Here is a 19,147-nt window from a genome sequence, read left to right as displayed (position 1 = left end):
ATACCGGAGAATAATTTACACATTTCATGCACAAAAATCCACAGACAGACAGTCTGCAAGTGCAAATGAGGACAAATCCAATAAAGAAGACTAGCAGCTGTATTATGCAGTTAAACAAAGCTGCGTTTGCATGCTTCATTAAGATGCTGAAAGTTATCAGAGATGCAGACATCCACACAAATACACACACACACAGACACATACATATACACACACAAACGTGGCTTTTTCCAATCACCCCTGCACTCTCGAAAATCCCACCCACTCTCCCGTTTGCCTCCAGGTGTTCATTTCTTTCTCAGTACGCCCCCCATTCCAATTAATGACTCTAATTGCATCCTCTGTCTAACGAGCTCAGAAATAGAGAAAGGACTGTTTTTACCAACTCTGAAATAACCTTAACCTAAAAGCAGAGGTCAGGAATGAAAACTGCCTCTGGTATGACGCTCCACGACACCAACCTGATAATAAAAAAACACGCAACCCTAAAGCAATTGCACTTAGTAAGAGAATGGCAAGTCAGTGATTGCTTGTACAGGTTAGATATTGACACAGAAAATATTTGGATATCTCACAAAGGTTATCGAAAACACAATAATACTAAGCATTATTATTTACATAACAATAATAATAATAATATATTATTATTATTTTTTTTTTTTATTTTTTTTATTATTTATTTATTTATTTTTTTGTTGTTGTTGTAATTATCATTAATTTATCATTTAAATAAAGCCTACATTTGGTCTCTATTTTGACTTTTTTTGTTGTTGCAGTAATTTGTGACAATTAAGATAATTGCCCCTGAAATAAATAATATAAAAAATAAAAATAATTCAAATGTTACAAATTAAATAATAAAATATATGGATTTTTTTTAGAAACGTAAACAAAAGCAATACAACACAAAATAAATTAAATTAAAAATATATATTTTATAATTTAATGGCATATTAGCATAAACATTTGTTCCTGTGGCTCAGTGGAAGAGCGTTAGCAGCACTTAAGGTAATGGGTTCAATTCCCAGGGAAAAAACATATTGGTCAAAAATGTATAGCCTGAATTCACTGTAAGTTGCTTTGGATAAAAGTGTCTGCTAAATGCATAAATGTAATGTAAATGTAATTTTATTTAACATCTGAATGTGCTGTACTGTATTTGATTCATTTACATTGTAATATGTTGCATATATAGTATTAAACTCTAAATCTATTTTTTTACACACACACACACATATGTATATATATTTACTTGTTTTTTATTTTCATTATTATTTTATTATATACTTTAATATATTTCATTTATTTTTAACTAAGTGGTAAATTTAACTTTTAAAATATGTCTTTTATTTTAACTAAAATTACATGTTATATGTACAGTATAAAAAAGTTTACTGTTTCATGTGAAAATATTTCAAAGGAGCACAAAAAAAAAAACATTAGATATCAATTGAAAAAATAAAAATGAATCAGGTCCAATTAATGTTTTTTTTACCTGAAGTTGTTGAAAACTACACAAAGAATAAAAGAAGGAGCTCAACTCACCGCGACATATCCAGGTGTTCTTCCTCAGTCTGATCCCCCTGCAGCCACACCTGTAACGGTCATTTGCATGTGCGTTAGCATTTGACTAAAACATTTAAATAACTGCTGTTTACAGGAGCTAATCCTAAACCCTACAGGACACTAATAAGAAAATGGGAAAGTGATTTGTGTAGCAACATTGATGTAAGCTTTGCCAAGTACATTCGGAGCTTATTATTTGGAGTAATAACCCTGAGAAGCCTTTATATTCCACTTCCTGTTTAAACTTTATGGTGGGAATGTCCCACAAACTGACAATGTTCACACTCCTATTGTGGCTGCAATTTACGAATGAGCAAGCTGGACAGTGTTTCATCGTCAGAGAGGTAAAAATGTGGATTATATTCATTCTAAGTTCAGTTTAAAATCTTGGAGGGGTCTTTATCATATAAATCTAGCAATGTATTGATCGGCCTGGCTATTTTATTGACTGATTGATATCGTTTACAACAGGGATCAGTTCCCGTCTGCATGTTTGTCCCATCACTACAGGGTCAAAGGTCAAGCTTTATAGTTGCCGCTGTGAGAACTGGCCTAGAGCAAGATTTCAATAAGATAATAAGTAGCTACAAATAAGCAGATTCCTTTGATGGCTTGCCAAATTAAACATTGTAACATTTTGAGGTCATAAAACTAGTTAAAGACTATATATACACACACTGACAAACATTATCACCAAAGTAAAACACAAAAAGCTACATTAAAACACTTTGAAATAATAGATTTATACTTCAAAATATGATAACACACAGGTGCACACATATCTGAGGCCACCAGTCAAAATCATTTTAATTTCTCTTAATTTTCTAATTTCTCATAAAACTATATATATATATATATATATATATATATATATATATATATATATATATATATATATATGCAAGCCCAATAGTTAAGATTTTTAAGCTTTGCACTTTGTTTTATTTTCAATATTCATGTTTTAATCTTCAATCTTTTTTAAAAAAATATTTTAGCTTCAAATCAGATTTGTAACTGGATTTGTGTGGTCTCAGACATTGGGAGTCCACTGCTTTATAAATATTAATTCCATTTAATTTGTCCTAGTAATATATTTTTACAAAATATTTTCCTTTCAGCACACTGATCTAACAAGGTCATAAAATTAAGAGCAGATGTTAGTGATTCCACTTGATCTGTGGAGCAAAGAGGTCAAACACACACTTAAATATGGGTTAAGGCATGTTCATTCAAATAGATTCTCAGGCCCTGATGTTCAGAAACACGCAACACACACACACACACACAAAAAGATCATAATGTGTGATGGAATGAATGTGATCTGAGTCAACTCACTCAAGAAGAGTCGTTGAACTCCAAAGGGTGCAATAAAAGTCCATCTGTTTTATGTGTCCTTCACTTTTCTTTTGCCATAACCTGATAGCGGAGCAGAGAGGAAACTTTCTCAGGCAGTAAAAAGTGACTGAACTCCAGTAAAAGTGGACCACACAGCGATCCTCCATCCTCAGACATCACAGGCGCAGATTATTTCAAGGTTCTGCTGAATAACACAAATACCTGGGGGCCAAAGGTCTGGTCAGGAGGATTCTGAAGACATGAGAGAGCATTCAGTGACCACTGGCTTGTAGTATGAATGGCATCTGACCTCTAGCATTGGTTTAAAAATATCCCCAGACTAAAGATGGCCATTACATTATACTGTAAAAATGAGAAGATACTTGTACATTTGGGGTTCCTCAGGTTGAGCTGGAGGAGCCCTCTGGAGAACTTAACTTTTGAAGCGGTCAAATATCCTATTGTGTGCTAAAGAAACCTCTCTATGCAAATCAAGTTCCTCAAATACTTTAGTTGTAACAGATTTCCTGGAATTTTGACATCATTGGAGGAACTTCATCTCGTAAGTTCCTCAGAAAACGACCATTCTGAGAGGACAGCTAAAAGGTTTTGAACATATCAATACATTCCACAAGAGATTAAATAAATATATAATAATTCAATAATGGTCCAGACAGAACCTAAGATTAACACAGTCAGATTTAACCAAAGGAAAGCATTTTGATTCTTACAAACTATGAAGCTTCAAAGGGATGGGACAAGATAAAAAGTGGGAAAACTGTACAGCTAAAACCAGAAACAAGGGTTAAAAAGCCAATAAAATCAGCTTAAGTTCTTTGAGGTGTAAAAAGCACTTATGTAACATTAACATGATCGAACCAAAACATCCGCTTAGATTCGCACTCGCCTCCCACAGTGATCCAGGACATCTGGCCTTGTTGCTAGGAAACAGAGGTCCGAACAACCGCTCAGGTGGACACAATTCATTTATAAATGATTTAAAAGACACAAACACCATCCGATAAACTTTAAAAACAGATCCAAATGTTTCCTCAGTTGTTGAATTTTAATTGGGCTCAGTAATATTTTTTTAAAGAAATGTAATACTTTGATTTAATAAGGATGATGCATTAACCAAAGTAACAGTAAACATAACTTTTAACATAACTTACTGTTATTCTTATCATTATTTCCCTTCAGCAGCTGATGAACTGGGAGTCTCGCACATTCACCGCTTACGTCCGCGTTGAAAAATCAGGTAGATGATATTATAAATTATATCTGTATCAGATAAATTCTGATCATGTGACAAAAGACCAGAGTTATGATGCAGAAAATTATATTTGTCTGTTTTACAAAAAAGCTTTGCTTTTCTTATTGCAAACATCGTATTCTTGTTGAAGCAAGTATGCTTTAAGATTTTAAGAGGGATCTTTTTGGGTTTAGACTAAATTTCTACTACTACGCTTCAAGCTAAGCTTTTATACAACCAAAACAATAATTATATCCCCAAGCACGTGCTTGAGCAAGTCCAAGGAGGAAAATATATGTGGTTTTCATGCACGCTTGCCATCTGTGCCTAATACACAAGATGGGCAAAGTCACAGTAGCCTATTCATGTGTACAGTCTCCACACAGTCAGTCTTTGTAGGTGCCACTGTAAAGTCTGGCCATCCAGCCCACCCAGATGAGGAAAGGTTTTGAAGCATTCATTCGAGTGGGGATGCTTTTTGTAAGACACAAGACCTTGTTAGTGTGTGCTGACATTATTTGAGGCCTATGACTTGTGCTCCGGTGGGACGGGCGGCTCCTTCATTATTCATGATTCGCCTTGCTGATGCTATTTATACCAGCATTTTGACTCATCACGCTCCAGTGATTCTGTCTGCTTCTGGAAATTTGTCCATGTGAGGATCATGATTGTACTTCCTCAATGCATTTTAAGGCCTTTGTGCTGTTGCACCTGTAATAAAAGAGGGCAGAGTAACGCATTACTCACAATAAATTACAAACGGAAAAAAATGTATTACATAACTGTCCTATTTTTATTCCTGTCTGGATTGAATGCATCGGCGTAATAATGTGCCTATGGTAGGAAATGAACAAACTGTGAAATAATCACAAGACCAAGTTTCTACATTTTACCATCAAAAACACTTGTATTTTGGGTGCAAATTTGGTTGGTTTTTGAACTGTGAAACTCATCTGTGGGTCTTTGCAGGTCTTGGGTCTCTGGGGAATCTCATTTTCTCTGGAGAGGAAACTGGAAATGCCAAGTTTCTTCACATGGGAGGCTGCCCCATTAAAAAGAGAAAGAGGTTTTGGAGCATGTAATTTCAGCAGCAGTCCGCTGGCCATCTGCGAAAGCTGGCCTGCACCGGGCGCAGCTGGTTAATAGCAGTTTCAGATATAGAGTCAGATGTCAAGGGCGAGACCACCCATTCTAAAATCATATTCATAGAACAACAATGACTCCCACCTCTGAGGGATTATACTGATATATCAGTGATCTGAAAAATGTCTTGAAAGGCTAAGGTTGGTTATGCTGGTCTCTGAGCCTGGCCAAACTAGGTAGGCTATAGAGACTGACTAGTTAAAGAGTGTCTAAAAATGATATATCTTAAAAAGCAAACGCATAAAGTGTAATAAAGTAATAATTAAAGGAAGCGATGTCATAATTAAGTTCGCACTCCTTATTTCAAAGTATTGCAAACTTCCTAAGCTTGCTTTCTTTAAGGTGCTTTTAGTCCTAGCGCAAGAAAAGTCTGCCATCTAGTGGTGTATTCTCAGCAACGACTTCTCTTAACTCTGGACCAGTCAAACCAGTTTAACTTCCCTTACATTTATTAGGTTTCCAAAACGGCTCCAGGCACGTATATGCGGCCGCCATCTTGGAAAGGTTAATTTAGAGCCGTTCTGTGGGTTCTGTGCAGGATTGTGATATTTTTCGAATAGTCAGTGAATACTTTGGTGAATGACGTCAAGTGGACCGTTACAATATGGCGGACGCCTTTCGAATAACGGCCCATTGAAACAGCCACTAATGAGCTTTTACTGTCTATGATAATGAGGCATCAACGTGTATATATCAAGCTTCTTCAGGATCTTCTTCCAACAGTGTAAGCAGCTTTCAAACTTTTTAATGACAGAGGAAAGTTTTATTGTAGTAAATATAAAACTAACTTTCAGGCTTTTTGAGACTACAGAGATTATATTTCATCCCATAAACAGTAGTTATTACAGTATCACTTTATATATATATATATATATATATATATATATATATATACATACATACATATATATACATACATATACACACACACACATACAATATTTTCAATTAACTTATTTTTTGTTTTGAGATGTTTTAATCATTTTGTGTGTTTCTGGCATTTTTATTACCTTTAAAATATTTTTTTGTTAAACTAAAATCTAAGTTTAGTTTTCAGTTACCATCATTGATTCTTATTTTTTGATTACAACAACAACAACTTTGAATAGAATCAGGTTTAATGCTATACTCTTTAAGATGTATTCATAAAGACACACACACATATCCAGTCTGCTCAGTCTTTATTGAATAAAGCAGAGATCAGAGGAAACGAACATCACTTTGTAGCTAAATAGTGCCCAAATAGAGGTGTGTGGAAAAACAGCTTTACATGGTTAAAGTATAATTACTTAAACATTAACTTGCAAAAATAGAGATCATAATCATCAGTGGGCCAAGTGCTAACGGGAAGGGAATCCAGATTGGTCACCATTCTGATTAAAGCTGGACTTCACTGAGTGATGCCTATAACACCACAGGCCAGACGACCTCCAGCGTTGCCGGTTTTAAGACTTTCTTCATTGCCTCCTTTACCCAAGTCATCCTCTTTCTCGTGGATCTAAGGCAGAATATACACCATGAGGTCAGCTGGTATTAGATATGCAGCTGCTTAGAAATCCAGAGTTGTTTCCTTACCACCATGGTCCTCCCAATGACGGAGTATTCCCCAAACAGGGTCACCATTTTATCCACAATGTCAATATCTGCAACACCATCTTTATCAGCTATCACATTACCAAGGTCTCCGACGTGTCTGTGGGACACAGTACATTACAGAAATAAAAACATTTGCTGCTTGAAATTACACTGAAAAGGTGACCTCTTACAGGTACACCGTTTACATTTAGAAGTCTGCATGATCCTAGAAAATATTTGGCATGGCAGTTTTTGTGATATTTACTGGAAAACAGACACTTGTCTAAAGATTTTAGTTATAATTGTAAAACAAATAAATTAATCTAAAATGACTGGGGTGACTCATCTGCATAGAATATGTTACCGTAATCATTTCTAAAAAAGCTGAAAAACTCAGCAGGTAAACCATCCTTGGTTATGTAAAACTGGACATATTTGAGGGTTCAATACTAGAATATGCTCTTTATAAAAACAAACTCAAACCATTCAACTTGAATTTTGACATAATACATTCTTACTGTATTTGATCTATTCGGTGACTATAAAACAATTATGATTTTTGTTTTATTGTGAATATCATTAAATAAATTTTTTTTTTAATCAAAGCAAGACATTTTGGGCTGGGTTTTGACTCAAATTCTGATTCACAAGCTTGCGATTTGACTCCTATCAAACTATATCAAGGACATTTAAGTTGTCATTTACTCTGGATTTCAAAATAATCACCACATTTATAGCTCAGCTGTTTACCTCATATACTGCTGTGAATAACGGAGTAACCACAAATGAGATGAACAGAACTGCTAACAAACAAATTATTATAGTCCTCTGTGCTCTTTGAACGTTGCAATATCTTACTCAATACAAAAGTAATAGAACACCATTTAAGAAGTGCTGCTCTTTAGATATAAACCCATTTGACTTGTGGAGATTTATGCAAATATGACAACTTTGAGGGCAGGTAATGGGTCGTGCCATACAGCACAATGCTAAACTAACCTGACACTATCAGTTGGTCCACCGTGAGTTTGATTATGAGGGTTGTAGTGCGGACCTGCACTGGTGCAGCCTGTGAAGAAAAAGATGGTTTATGTCTGTGTGTTCAAAATAAAGACATATCTAGGGGTTTAAGGTAAAAGTCTTCAGTCGTAATGGGATTACGTCAGATACAGGAGTAATGATGCTTACCGTTTGTGTTGTCTCCAAAAGCATGGACATGGAAACCATGCTTTCCAGGAGTAAGGCCAGTGATTTTACCCGAGAGCTTCACTGAAGACTTGTCATCCTAAAACAAACAGATCAATCATTTAATAAAAAAAAAAAAACAGAAGCATTTACTGTTTGACATGGTGCAAACAACTACGAAGTCACTTTGACAGGGTTTCAGCAGGTTTTATAAAGGTACATTCAAAACTTGAAGATCAAGAATAAGTCAGGAAAAAATTGAAGGGAGGACATTAAAAAAAAAAAAAAAAATGTAATCGCCCAGTTACATACATATCAGATTTATCATATATATAATAAATAAAAATAAAACTACAAATTGTGTCTGAAGAGCAATGAAATGCTTTTACACCAGTCCAGTTTGAGGCTTTGCCAGCATTAATGTGCGTCTTGAACTTTGCCCTATTTGGCAAAATTATGACAACAAACGAAGAGAAAAAGACAGAGGAGCATGACTCAGCAAACTTTTGCCTTCTAGTTATAATTTCATAAGAATTTCAATGGAAGTCAATGACACCAGTATGCCACCAAACGCTTCAGAACGCCGCAAACTCACAATCTCGAGTGCAAACGCATAAAAGGTTCATAATTTGCATACATGCGTGCGTGAAATAATTAACATGGGCGTACACGGGGGCGCATACTAAACGCAGACCTTTCATCTTATCAAAGGTCATTGCTGAACAGCTTTTAACGATTTTTATACAGTCTATGGTTCTAACGCATGCATGCAATGTAACATTGTACAGAAGTCAGTCAAAAAGTGAAATCATGTATTACAAGCCACTGTAGTTAATGTCAAATGTGGTCATCAAAGTCTGCATGACATTAGCATAGCTAATCCCACGCAACTGCATATCAAGCTAATGCGTGGACTCCTAAATTATGAAGTCCATAATATAGCACGCTGCGCGCCGTAGCTGCAGGCTAGCTCGCTGCTCTCTCACTAAAAGAACGTCATAACAAACGCCACAAAAATATCCTTTTTTTTACCTCTTGCTCGAAATTAACAGTGCCGTTCACTTCTCCAGTGCCTTTAAGAACACAAACGGCCTTCTTCGCCATGCTGCCTTTGAACTTAATCAAACTGTAACGTTGTGACTGAGAGTGAAAAAAATGGACAGTGTTTGATAAGAGAGAGGAGGCGCGTGAGCCGAGCTGTCCAATCAGGTGGCAGAAGAGACTCGTCGACGGTGATTGGGTCAAAGTCTGGCGTGTCACGCCGTCATACGGAAGCGACGTAATTGTCCTTAGGTCTATGTTAGATTATGCACAAATTTATTTTACTGTCTATGACAAATTCAAGAATGTTTTTTTTTTTTTGAAGGAAGTTAAATATCTCATATTTAAATGGAAATTAAATATCTCATATTTAAATTGTTTAAATGGTCTAATAATGAAAAGCTTTAAAAGTATCTGTTTCAAAAATATCTTTATCTAATCCATGGCTTTTAATTATCTTTTTTTTTTGGGGGGGGGGGGGGGGGTATTTGTTTCTCTCTGTATTTGTTAAAAAAAAATTTAGATTTAAAAATGTTTCAAAGAAAGGAGAAAAACGTCTTCTATATGCATTACAGCACAACATCTACAGTAAAGGCAAATCAATATTTACAGGTAATTATTAATAAGGTAATAATTACTTTAATATATACAAACCTCTTCATATTTCTAATGTATTATGCTCATATAGAAAATATATTGTAATTGATAAATCAACGAAAGCGTTTGTCATTTTGAACTTAACATACAGTCACATGCTGTCCTCTAATTCCACAGTCAGGACCCATTCATATAGATAGATGTCCTATTCAAACCATGACGAATGTTTAGGAAGTAGAGTCATAGGATAAATACCACAATATGGATGGATATGCCATAAGGCCCAGTAAACATTAATGTTTATTAATGTTAAGCCTTAAACTTGATAACCTTATGACTAGTTGGCACAAATACTTATAAAATACTAGGGTAAATGTTAAAAAGAGTGAAAGATCTTGCATATTAGTCAGTTCATTCCTTTGTTATGAAAATATTTTATTAAAACCAAATTCCTATCGCTGAAATATTTGGAGTTCCTATCTCCAAAAACGTAAAAATTATAAAAACATCTTGTGTTTTTTTTTTCTTTTTTCGTATGTTGTAAACATTAAGTTAAAAACATTACAGCAAAAGGGTCTTAATATCTTATTTTAGTCAATGTTTCCATTACTGAATCTCAACAGGGATATCATTGTAAAGTAAAAACCAAAAACGGCCAGTCAAAATCTACAAACATTATTCGAGTAATGTTAGCATATTTACAGCAAAATCAATTGTTTCTTTTCCTTATCTTCAGTTTTAATACAACATTCAAGCTTCATTGAGGTGGGACAATAAAATCACAAGGCAACGCTCCACGTCTGCCAGAAGATGCTTTATAAAGTCTGGTTTGGGATGAAGAACCCAGCATCATATGCATAAAGCATCCCACAACAGTTGGACTTTGATCTCTAGCCAGCAGTATTCAAGATTAGCGCTGACACGTGAGAAGCTCATATGGTCTTGACATATAAAGAGACCTCTATGACTCTTCTTTATGTGTTTGCTCAGCAGATTTGTTCTCTGCTATAGGTTCTGAGGCTTTAGAGTCTGCTGTGGCGGGAAGATGCTGGAACATCTGGCTTGGCTTTAGGAAGTTCTTTAGTAGCGTTTGCACCGGGCTCGTTGGTATTTGCTGCAAGTCTCTCGTTGGGTTCCTCCCTGGTGTGACCCAGTCGATCGAGTCTATCATCTCGATCCCAGCGTGTGCTCCTCTCTCTGCTTCCTGCAGGGCGCCTCGTCCGTTCTTCACCGTCCCGTCCTCTATCTCTTTCCCGATCCCGATCCCTCTCTCCATCCGGACTTCTCCTCCAGTCCCTATGTTCTCTCTCTCGGTCCCATCCACCTTGTTTTTCCGGCTCTTCGTGCCAGCCTCCAAATCGCGCACGAGCATCCGGCCTCTCGCCGCCACGACCCTCACCAAAAGGGCGCCGCCCACCGTACCAGTCCTGATCTTGATCTCTGCCCCGCCCTAACCCAGGGTGCTCGCCTCTGAACGGCCTGGCCTCGTGATCATTTGGCCCGTCTGGTCTGGGTCCACTCGGCCTCATGAAGGGAGGTCCAGGAGGGGGAAAGGGGCCCCTGATGCCATGTGGAGGGGGCGGCATGCCAAAGCCCCCGGGTGGTGGCTCACGGTGCATCATCTGATGTGGACCCCTGGGTGGCATCATCTGTGGTGGGATGGGTGACATGCCAGGTCGAGGAGGTGGCATGGGGAAGCGCTGCATGTGTGGGAGCGGCATCCCTGGGGGCCGCTGGAGAGGCATCATTCCCGGCCTTGAACCTAAAAGACCTGGTGGAGACTGCATGCCCATCCCTGGTGGGCCTCCAGGAGGCACCTGGTTTCCTGCAGAGTTAATGAAATAACAAATAAATTACTTCAAAAGACATATAAAGAAAAAAAAACAGCATGACCCTATTAAAATAATATTCATCATATTTTGTGATTAATGACACATAGACACAAATTCCCACCTGAGTTGAATCCCTCGGTTCCATCGGGGTTGATTCTTGGACCCATAACTGCTGGATCGTTCGACAGGTCTTCAACTGAGCTGCCAACTACACCTGAAAGAATGGTCAGATGGGAAATCTGAAGAAACTAAACACTGGCTTACTGGTCAAGCCTATAAAAACAAAAATAGGTAGGGTTTATATAATAAAGCCCGCCCACCTGGAGGCATCCTGATCCCTGCTGCAGGTGGAGGAGGCCCAGTGGCACCCAGAGGAGGCATGGCACCCGGGGGGAGGAATCCTGAAACAAAGAATAAAGTGTTAGAAACTGGTACAATACTTCTCTGAAAACAAAACATCTATCCTGAGAACACACTTAAAAACTTTGTGCGCTAGTATTGCTGTACCTGGTGGCATCTGCATGGGGTTAAACCCTGGCCGTATGAAGGGACCTGGGGGTGGGGGAACCCCAGGTGGAAATGAGAGGGGTGGGATGTTCATGGGTCCTGGGTATCCTGGAGGTGGGACACTGACCACTCCCATTGGCTGGACAGGAGGAACCTAAACAAGAACAAAAGTAGGAAAAATTAATAAATGGGATCAAATCTAAAAACTTTAGGAAGAGGAACCAAGGTATTAGAATTTACCTGCAGAGGTAATACAGCTGGGCTCTCCTCCACTTTTCCCACCTCAGGCCTGCCGTTCTGAGATTCTTCAGCCTTCTCCAGCTCAATCTGAGAGCTTCTCCATTCTGTGCACGGACACGCAAACAATACGTTACAATGTGAGCTCAAAGCCTGGACAAATTATTAACAACTGGCTGCAATAGTTACCTGGTGCAAGAGTATCAGGGTCAAGCATCCCTCCTTCTCTAAACACATCGAGGTCCTCCATCTTTACTGTGGACCATGGTATATATGTTACACCCAACTCCACATCCCAATGCTGCTTGAATTCAGCCTTGATGCCCTTATTCAGAGCCCAGGCAATCTGGAAAATACAGTTCAATAACAAATGTGAAAAAATACCAATGATACTGTTCAAAAGATTTAAATCATTAAGATTGTAAAAAGATATTCATACTGTATGACGGTAAAGATAAGGTATTTATAAGGTCTATTTACATTGTTTTGAATTTTCTATTAATCAAAGATCCCTGAAAAACATACAAAGAATATTAAGCAGCACAACGGATTATAAATCTGATAATAATAAAATCAGAACACCAAATGCCCAAATTAAGCAGCAAATCAGCATATTAGAATGATTTATTGAAGGGTCATGTGACATCACAAGAATAAATTACATTTTAATTTTTTTTTAATTTTTGATATTTCACAATAATACTGTTTTACGGTCTTGCCATATTACGATATGACAACTTTTAAAAGTTAAAAATTTTCATTTCTTTTTTATGTTGTTTTATTTTTATCAGTCTGTGCTTAAATAATCCTCTGATACCTTAATGGCTTTCTGGTTGACTTTGTAAGGACCTCTGCTTAGTTTCTGCAGGGCTCGATAGGCATCTTGACGATGAATCATGACAATGTAGGCACAACCACGAGGAGGAATCATCTATCAAAATCAGACAAGATCAAATGAGACTTAGGTGAAAAATCCAACATCATCTTATGTTCCCCTAATTCTCAAGAACATACATTAATTGAATCTATCTGCCCAAACTCCTCTAGTAAACAGGCCACGTCCTGTTGCTGTGTCCTTTTATCCAGCTGTCCCACCCATAGAGTAGTACTGCACACTGAAAGAGAGAGATATTCCACACTGGCATCAGAAAGAAGGTTTCTTACTGTGTTATGTGTACTTTATAGTGAGCAATTAAGCATAATCAAAGACTAGTGGTTGCAGTAGTGAAAGTGGCCTTGCTTACCACTGAGAGTGTTATTCTTTATAGGAGGAAGGCCTTTTTGTCTTCGTTCTCTTTCCTTTTCTCGGTCTCTTCTTTCCTGAGACCGTGAGCGGGGCGACTGACGCCATCGCTCTCGAGAACGAGAGCGTGATCGCCGATGCCGCATTCGTCTGGTACGGGAATTGGACCGAGACCTTCTTCTTTTAGGAGATCTGAAACAAAAACAACACTTAACCTTGTCACGAGGACTAGTGTTCTTGTTCATAAGGACAGTGATTTATTGTACGCACCTCGACCCTGAACGTGACCGTGACCTCTTGCCATCGGGGTAAGGCCTAGCCGATGCATCTGAATTCATCATTTCCTGTGCCACAAGTTGTCGGATTAACAATCAATTCTACAGCAGCTTAACAGTTAAGAATCAGTTAATTGTTCATTTCCAAAATGATTTTACCGGATGCTGATTTCCCGCCATGTGTTGACTGAAGGTGTCATTCTGAGGGGGATAAGCAGCATGTGGCTGCCCCATCTGAGGCATCATGTCTGTATAGGGCTGAGAGGTCATAACACCAAAGCCTTGGACCTGTCCATTTGAAGGTAGAACAACCTGAGCGTACAATAACAATAAAAAACCTAAACGTGACTGTCGATATATTAAATTACAGGAAAGGTCATTAAAACCAGATTTCAATGTCTCAATATAAGAGCGCTGTAGTAATCTACCTGTTGCCGCTGTGATGCGGCCATCATATGTTGTTGAAAGTGCTGCATCTGATTGGCTGGAGGAAATCCTGGGACGGTCTGCTCTGGAAATCCTCTGTGGAGGAATAACAAATTGAAAGCTCGGCAGGTGATGCACTGTATATCAGCGTTCAAAATATGGTAAAGGAAATGCTACTTACATAGCAGGTTGGACAGATGGCGTTTCATCTTTCTTTGCCTCCTCACCTGCTTCTGGCTCATCGTCGTAGTCAAAGCGGTCCAGAATGGTCTGAAGAATAAAGAGGAAAGAGAATGTTAGTGACTTTAGGCCAACTAGGGATGTGTTAACCTACATTTAACAAAATAAATGAGTTGGTTGGTATATTGGGTTGGTTCCGGGGTCCCCTGTTCCTGATGTATCTGACATTGTCAGTGTTGAAAATAACAACTGATCTCGGTTTCTTTCACCTTGTCGAAGGTGGCTTTCTTCTCCACAGGCTGTGGTGCGTGATGGCTGTGCTGATGTGTGAGGGTGGAGGAGGCGGTCATAGCCTGGGCCTGTAGGTGGAGGTGACTCCGGTTATTGTCCACAGCTGGAGACTGAGGTTTCTCTGGTGGCTGAAAGTTCTGAAGCATCTGCTGAAGCTTTAGAAAACAGTGAACATGAATATCCTGAATGGCATACAATTATTTCATGATTTCTTTCTTATTTGTTCATGTTAAAAACACCCAAGGTTCTCAATGCTTTGTCCTTTCCAAACAACTAATATGCAGGAAACCCAGTGCATTCACTCGACTAACCTGCTGTCCTTGAGAAGACTGAATAAACTGAGCAACAGCCGCAAAGGCATCTGTGTTCTGAAGCTGAGGCACAGCTGCTGCGAGCGAGTTTGGCATCACCACAGGAAGAGCCTCCTGTTCCCTCACCGGAGACTGAGGAGATGCTGCTGCAATAACACATTGATAATCAACTTATTATAAGACAGTGGGAAACTCTAAAATTAAACGTAAAAAGGAAAACCTTTTGAAACAAGACAAATGCCCCACAAGGTATTTGATTGATGATGCTTGCAAATCACAGTCACAAAAGTCGATACAATACAATGAACAGTATGAACTAATAATAAAAAACAAAAAACACAATTTTAATACTGAGGCTTGGAGACATCTAACACTATAATTAAAATGTTTGGAGTCTGTAAGTTTTTCTTATGTTTCTGAATGAAGACTCTTATGCTTACCAAGGCTGCATTTATTTAATCAAACAAACAGCAAAACAGTAAGCTTGTGAAATATTATTACATTTTAAAATAACTGTTTTTGATTGTATATATATATATATGTATATATATATATATATATATATATATATATATATATATATATATATATATATATATATATATTCCTGTGAAGGTGAATTAACAGCAGAAATCATTCTACTATGCTTATTGTGCTCAAGAAACATCAGACAAAAAAGTTCTGCTGCTTTTGTTTGTCAAAGCCCTGATATATTATAAAATTATTTGATTAATAAAATGTTCAAAATAACAGCATTTCTATCTATACTGTTAGTTTTGACCGATTTATGGTTTCACAGCTGAATAAAAGCATTAATTTCTCTCAAAACAAATCTTACTTACCCCAAACATTTGCTACTGTCTTGCTGCTCATACTTCCGACCAGAAAGACAAGTTTTGTATCACAAAACAAATCTCGTAACAGAGACGAAAGGGCATAAAAATACGATATTCCCAATGTTACACATTAGTGTCTTACCCCCATCAGGGCCGTTGTCCAAGCCTGTTGAGCTGCTGGATCCAGCAGCCATGTCCAACAGAGGCTGGATTACGTCAATCTTAAACACTCCGTTCTTCTGCCACAGGTTCAGCACTCTCACGATCTTACTCTGAAGAAGGAAGAGAAACATTATCAAGCAAAATAATTTAAATCATGCAAGAGCAGTGAATAATAAGCTGTAAAAAAATAAAAATAGCTGTATCGCCGGATATTCTCACCCTATCTTCTGTGGGACACAAGCAAAGATTCTCAAATGTTCCTGTGATGTTTTTGGTGAACCTAGGTCCAAACACATCTTTATCTGCTCCAAACTGATGCCGTGACTGTCTCACGATGGAATCCACCACGTATAGCCCTGGTACTTTGTACTCAGGTTTGCACTGTGCACAAAATAGCATTCAGTAAATGAACATAACCATTTAAAATTCAGACCAGATATGCACCTACCTTCTTTATGAACTTTTCTACGATTTGGACAACATGCTTGTATAACTGGAAAACACAAAAAGGAAAAAAGGATTAAATATAAGGCTTTTAAATGTGTCACTCTGCTAAAACACACACTGTATCATATTTTAACCCAACAGCATCAGCTATCAGATGGGTGATGGGTGCGCTTACTGCGCTTCAACCTCAACTTACTTTAATGGCTTTTATGGCAGATTTGGTGATTGAGATCATCTTGGCCCTCGAGATGGGAGGCTTGGTGTCCATCAAGGAGAACAACTGCAATGAAGCCATCCAATATTGTTAAGGCATATAATGCAAGTGAGATAGATGGGTAACATCACACTGAAAGCTAAAAAATGCTGGCAATGCTTTTTAGAGTGAAAGCATCCTTAAGGTTTTGTTGAGATATTATTTTTACTAAAAGTATCATGATGTTGCAGTTTGGTATTAAACCATGGTTTATGGACATACTTACCATGTAAATCTCATGACAGATGAAATGCGTTAAGAATTCAATACAGCAGTATATCTCAAAGTAGCATGCTATTAGCAACTCATCCCATCTCTGTTTTTGTAAGTAATATGCTTTGAAATGTAACTTATAAACACTATATTTAAAAAAAGATATTTATGTTAAAAAATTAACCATATTGTGCTTCTTCTCCAGCAAAACGGCATTAACAAAAGGCCTTTATAATTTAAGACACCATTCGCAAACACAGATGGACCAGAACATTGTTGACAAATAAGGTTATTCGATGACTCAAGGTCTTGCAGGTTTGGAACAACTTGAGGGTGAGTAATTAATAACATAATTTTCATTTTTGGGTGAACTATCCCTTTAAGAACACTGACCAGTCCTGACATACAGACACTCGCTAAACCAATGGCAAGAATTTGGGGGAAGGACTATCAATTTGGCTGACCAATAACACAAGAGTGAGCGTGTGCAAAAACGTGATTGAAAACAATCATTAGTTTTGTATCTGCTTTAATTAGGCTTTTGGTGCAGAAATTACACACTTCACCTGAAAGTTTGGAATAATGAACACTTTTTAACTTTAACACTTTGCAAATAAACAACCGCCCACATTAACATAAACTCGCATCCAGCAAGACTAGTGATAAACACTGAACTACAGTAGGCGGAGGTTAGATGAAGAGAACCCATTTGCATTTCTTAAAGGCACAGGCAACAAAAACATAATTTTAAAGAGCCAGAGAAAAGATAGAAAATGGTCGTTCGCAACTATATTTCCACTGTTTTATGCGCAAAACTTCATGGGCATTAAGAAAATTATGTTTCTTTTTGAATACGGTATCATTACAATAATTATATCATAATTTTGGACATTTGAGTGAGCCATTTGCGGCCACGATAGTTTATCTCAACTAGCAAACAATAAAGTTCCTGAAGGAATTAACTGTGACAGGTTATGGATGTTCCTTTAAAATGAACCTTTACGCTGGAGGAGCTACACACTCAGATCGCAGACTGTAAACAACACGGGCACTAGTTTGTACGTCATCTTATAACTTTAGCACAGAAGTGTATTCATACATGTTAGATCAGGCGTAGAAAAAAAGCCGAAACCAACAGTGACCAATTGCAGACCATGCTGTCTATTATCACGATAAGGCCAGTTATTATGGCGTTTAAGGTACCATAATACATAGATCTAAGCATTTACAGTAACATTTACGAAAGGGCATTTTCGTATGATCAGCTAGATTCAACCTGGCAGCATGCAACTGCGCATTTTAAACACTGAGGCCTTCATCTGGCTTGGTCCGTTGCAACACATTGAACGCTTGTCCTCAACAAACCGCCATTTTACAGCCGTTTCATTTTACAGAACACACACACCTCATGATTAAAAGCGTTGACGGCATCCATGGTGTCCCGTCCCTGCTTTGCAGTCAGTTTTTTCCGGTAAAATCAGAAATATGTGTGGTGCCGTCTCCAGCAGGCCGCCCCTGGCAGCAGACAGACAGCTCGGACTCGGAGTCGGAGTCGGCGCGGTGCTCGCGGTGCAGGATGGGATTGAGAGGCTGCTAGTGTGTCAAAAGGCCCCTAGATGGCGCTAGAAGAACATCACAGAATCACATTCTTATTAATGAGTGGATTTTACAACAATACAAAGGCCATCTTCCAAGTTTACAAGAAAAAGTTAACGTTTAGTTGATAACAAAAACAAATGCATTTGAAACCAAACAAATTGAAGCATATAATATTGTCAATCATTGTCATGGTAAATGCGGACACTAGGCCTATTTCAAATGTATTTTAAACAAGCGCTTTTACTATAAAAGAAAATGAATTATAGAGGAATATTCTCCAAAACGATCGTATTTTACTTACAATTAAAAAAAACACACACACATTAAAAAGTCTGATATTTTGTGTAGGTACAAACATTATAGTGATTATAAATTATGTGTTCCTGTATTATAAAACATGAAAATAGGTTTAACTACACTACATATGGTTTATCAAATCCTTCGGGGTTCAATTCTGCTCATTATTATTCCAGATGCTGGAGGCTGCCTGATGTTCAGGTCGCCGTGATTTTGCCAAGTAAGAAATGTTCCTGGATCAACTTTACTGTCCAAAAATAAAGACTTAACCCAGTCCCCAACCCTAAACCTAACCTAACCCATAATTTATTCCTAAAATCAGAAGGAAATATTAGCTGATTAAC

General features: G+C 37.8%; 2 protein-coding genes across 4 annotated transcripts; both read right to left on the bottom strand.

The window, feature by feature from the left end:
• Positions 1-6,460: 6,460 nt before the first annotated feature.
• Positions 6,461-9,269, bottom strand: sod1 (superoxide dismutase 1, soluble). The gene is made up of 5 exons (XM_026273656.1): positions 9,089-9,269; positions 8,060-8,156; positions 7,871-7,940; positions 6,872-6,989; positions 6,461-6,794 (listed from the first exon to the last, which is right to left on the bottom strand). The coding sequence occupies exons 1-5, from the start codon at positions 9,158-9,160 to the stop codon at positions 6,687-6,689; spliced, it is 465 nt and encodes a 154-aa protein (XP_026129441.1). The 5' UTR covers positions 9,161-9,269; the 3' UTR covers positions 6,461-6,686.
• Positions 9,270-10,108: 839 nt separating this feature from the next.
• LOC113109850 (splicing factor, arginine/serine-rich 15-like) lies at positions 10,109-18,520 on the bottom strand. 3 transcript variants are annotated; one of them, XM_026273652.1, is made up of 20 exons: positions 18,313-18,520; positions 16,638-16,721; positions 16,443-16,487; positions 16,214-16,375; positions 15,975-16,104; positions 14,997-15,139; positions 14,664-14,840; positions 14,396-14,484; positions 14,217-14,310; positions 13,948-14,100; positions 13,784-13,857; positions 13,515-13,705; positions 13,285-13,385; positions 13,088-13,201; positions 12,460-12,616; positions 12,274-12,377; positions 12,034-12,187; positions 11,847-11,927; positions 11,648-11,740; positions 10,109-11,519 (listed from the first exon to the last, which is right to left on the bottom strand). In XM_026273652.1, exons 1-20 carry the CDS (start codon positions 18,340-18,342, stop codon positions 10,717-10,719), a joined length of 2,979 nt encoding a protein of 992 aa, XP_026129437.1. In that variant the 5' UTR covers positions 18,343-18,520; the 3' UTR covers positions 10,109-10,716. The 3 variants fall into 3 exon arrangements, with proteins under 3 accessions (XP_026129437.1, XP_026129438.1, XP_026129434.1); XM_026273653.1 differs by having other exon boundaries at positions 13,948-14,076; positions 14,997-15,142; positions 18,313-18,519; XM_026273649.1 differs by having other exon boundaries at positions 14,997-15,142; positions 18,313-18,515.
• Positions 18,521-19,147: the final 627 nt, after the last annotated feature.

This window comes from Carassius auratus, chromosome 10 (assembly GCF_003368295.1).
Source record: "Carassius auratus strain Wakin chromosome 10, ASM336829v1, whole genome shotgun sequence".
NCBI classification, from domain to species: domain Eukaryota; kingdom Metazoa; phylum Chordata; class Actinopteri; order Cypriniformes; family Cyprinidae; genus Carassius; species Carassius auratus.
Note: the sequence above shows the minus strand (reverse complement) of the source record. Positions and strands in the feature narration are given on the sequence as shown.

Coding starts and splice junctions, on each gene's coding strand:
- sod1 (XM_026273656.1), bottom strand. CDS start 9,160: ATGGCGAAGAAGGCCGTTTGTGTTCTTAAAGGCACTGGAGAAGTGAAC. Junction 7,941..8,059: donor TTTTGGAGACAACACAAACG/GTAAGCATCATT, acceptor TTTTCTTCACAG/GCTGCACCAGTGCAGGTCCG. Junction 6,795..6,871: donor TCATTGGGAGGACCATGGTG/GTAAGGAAACAA, acceptor ATTCTGCCTTAG/ATCCACGAGAAAGAGGATGA.
- LOC113109850 (XM_026273649.1), bottom strand. CDS start 18,342: ATGGATGCCGTCAACGCTTTTAATCATGAG. Junction 16,488..16,637: donor CTGCCATAAAAGCCATTAAA/GTAAGTTGAGGT, acceptor TGTGTTTTCCAG/TTATACAAGCATGTTGTCCA. Junction 16,105..16,213: donor TGTGTCCCACAGAAGATAGG/GTGAGAATATCC, acceptor TTCCTTCTTCAG/AGTAAGATCGTGAGAGTGCT.